The 3185-nt window shown below is 42.4% G+C and overlaps 1 protein-coding gene across 1 annotated transcript; it reads right to left on the reverse strand.

Annotated features, from left to right (window-relative positions):
* Nucleotides 1-69: 69 nt before the first annotated feature.
* Nucleotides 70-1035, reverse strand: LOC115640113 (olfactory receptor 6B1-like). Its single transcript, XM_030542973.1, has one exon. It carries the CDS (start codon nt 1033-1035, stop codon nt 70-72), a length of 966 nt encoding a protein of 321 aa, XP_030398833.1.
* Between the last annotated feature and the right edge of the window lie 2150 nt (nt 1036-3185).

Here is a 3185-nt window from a genome sequence, read left to right on the forward strand (position 1 = left end):
AGATTTCAACTTAATTTTAATGGGGGCTGATTGCTGGGCAGCTTTGAAAACCTCAGGCTAAGTTATTCTCTAGGAGTCTCTGCACATTTTGGTTAAAACCACATATTTACTGACTGCTTTGCAAAAGGCTTCCTTGACCTCTCTGTTTCTCAGGCTGTAGATGAGGGGGTTTACCAGGGGAGTCAGGGCCGTGTAGCAAAGAGAGAGCACTTTGTTCAGGTCTCTCAGTGTATCACGTTTCGGTAGCAGGTACACAATCATTATGGATGCATAGAAAATTGTCACTACAATGAGGTGAGAGGAGCAAGTGGAAAAGGCCTTTTGCCTCCCAGTGGCGGAAGGGATTCTCAGGATGGTGGCGATGATGCACACATAGGATATCAGGGTTAGTAGGAATGGAGGCAGGGTGACTACAGAGACTAATATGAAATCCAGCAATATGACCAAGTGGGTGTCACTACAGGAGAGTTCCATCAGTGGGATGGCATCACAATAGAAATGGTCAATTTCATTTGGGCCACAGAATATTAACTGTGATAGGAATAAGACAAATATGGCAGTAACCAAACAGCCATTTAACCAGGACCCAGCAGCCAGCTGGAAGCAAAGCCTGCTATTCATAAGAGTTGAATAGTGCAGGGGTTTACATATCGCTAAATACCGATCATAAGACATCGCTGCTAGGAGACAGCATTCTGTACATGCCAGAGAACTACAGAAATACAGTTGTGTGATACACCCACTGACTGAGATGGTTTTGTCCCCAGTCAGGAGACTGGCCAGCATCCGGGGCAGGGTGGCTGAGATGTAGCAGGTCTCCAGGCAGGACAAGTTGCCCAGGAAGAAGTACATGGGTGTGTGCAGGTGCTGGCCAGCCACAACGAGCACCACGATGAGGGTGTTCCCAGCCACGGTTGCCATGTAGATCACTTGGAACATCAGGAAGAGAAGAATTTGCAGGTCATGGAGATCCCCAAATCCCAGAATGATGAATTCTGTGATGGCCGTTTGGTTTCCCCAGTCTCTGTCTGCCATGGTTTGAGTCCAGGAACAGTAACACACTCTGTGCAATTGAATTGGAAGAACATAGAGTTAAAAGTTAGTCAAGTTTCATTAATTAATTCCATAACTATTTGGAAACTCTCCTTCCTGTCCTGATTATAGGCTGCAATTTTAAACCTAAATGTTGAGTTCAGAGCAAAGTGCCAGAAGTCTCAATTTGAGAACAGAACATTTGTATCCATGCAGACCAGCCTTTGCCATGATCAGTGCAATCACTACTGTAACAGCCCATATCTCTGGTAGCCGAGTACTGATATAACAGATCAGACTATTTCTTTATCCACCATTATATGCTTTCAGTGACATCATAGAGCTTAACAATGATGCTTAAATGCTGTTCATTTTTGGCAATGACCAGAATCATGCCGTGTGTTAGGAGTCAAAATCAAACAACTAAAATCCTGGACTGAGATTTTTCAATGCAGTGTAGAGTTCTTAGGCACTGACCTTCTGTTAGATTTATTTCCATTAATTCTAACAATATATCCTAGTATATTCAGCATTTCAGTGCCCTGTAGGAAAAAGAACAATTTTCGCCCCCCTCACAAGAGATCAGTTTATGCCATAAAATATGAAGTGGTGTAAATTCTCCCTTAGTTCCTCTGGTGGTGATGCTGATGTGGAAAGAGACTGGAAATGCCTTCTCTGTTTCCTGACATTGACTATGTAGCAGTAATAAAATACAGCTCTTTGGAGGGTGAGTCTTAGGAAGGAGCAGAACCAGGTTGATGTGCAACCCTAACTGGGGACTGACCCTCACCACTCCATAATGACTGTGGGATGATAATACAGGAAGAAGAAAGATGCTGGGGCAGAGAAGGGGAAGGGGGAAAAGATGCTGTCCCTGACCTCGGAGTCTAGAAACAATCTGGCATGCGTGATCATGGGGTAATAAGACTCTCTCACCACTCACCACCACATTGGGGCACACATGAGCCAGATCTTCTGCTGGTGTAAATCAAGGTAGCTCCATTTTTGTCAGTGGAGCAGATCCCCAACTGAGAACCTGTAACAAGACATGGATCTCAAGCTCCAACTCTGTGAAAAGGTGCTATGAACACTGACTGGCACTGCGTGGGAAGGTGAGGCTAAAACTGTTTGAATTCACCTGTAGAAGAGCTCTGTATAGCTCATAAACTTCTCTTGTTCACCAATAGGAGTTGGTCAAATAAAAGATATTACTTCACCCACCTCATCCCTCTAATATTCACAAAGCACATTCATGTCCCTGTTTAGAAGGTGATAAAGAAATGCAATCAGGATGATGGTGCTCACCTGAAACTATAGGACAGCCCAAGCTTGAAGTGATGAGCTCAGGGGTCGGCAGCCAGGACTCAAGATCCTCAGAAGAGGTTCTTCTCTCTCCTCTTTCTGCAGGAACTGTATTTTCTCAGTGAACAGACCTGCAGTTACCTGAAGGGATGAACTGGTGCATTTGATCTTCGTTTGGAAATGGGGCATCCCCTTTGATTTACCAAGTATAAATGCTCCCTCATATTTGTATTCTGTCTTCATGCTTTTTAATATGGCCCTCTAATCTTTTTCCCACGTGGTTCATTTTGTGTCTCCAAAGCTTTGTCGCTAAAAATGCCCCATGTGACTTTCAATTATACAAGTCCCTTGTAAATCATTTTTTAGTCTAACGATCCTTTGTGGAAAATATTTTAGATAATGAACAAACACCAGCTTCCATTCTTGGGAGATGCTTGTCCAAGGTGATGGGCTGTTATAACGTACAGTAGAACCTCAGAGTTACGAACTGACCAGTCAACCACACACCTCATTTAGAACCAGAACTACACAATCAAGCAGCAGTAAAGACCAATAACAATAATAATAAAATAATAATAATAATAATTAAAAGCTAACACAGTACAGTACTGTGTTAAACATAAACTACTAAAAAAACTAAAGGGAATGATTAAAAAATGTGACAAGGAAACTTTCTGTGCTTGTTTCATTTAAATTAAGATGATTAAAAGCAGCCTTTTTCTTCTGCATAGTAAAGTTTCAAAGCTGTATTAAGTCAATGTTCAGGTGGAAACTTCTGAAAGAACCACCATAACATTTTGTTCAGTTACAAACATTCCAAAGTTAGGAACAACCTCCATTCCCAAGGTGCT

Source organism: Gopherus evgoodei, unplaced genomic scaffold, assembly GCF_007399415.2.
Source record: "Gopherus evgoodei ecotype Sinaloan lineage unplaced genomic scaffold, rGopEvg1_v1.p scaffold_204_arrow_ctg1, whole genome shotgun sequence".
Taxonomy (NCBI): domain Eukaryota; kingdom Metazoa; phylum Chordata; order Testudines; family Testudinidae; genus Gopherus; species Gopherus evgoodei.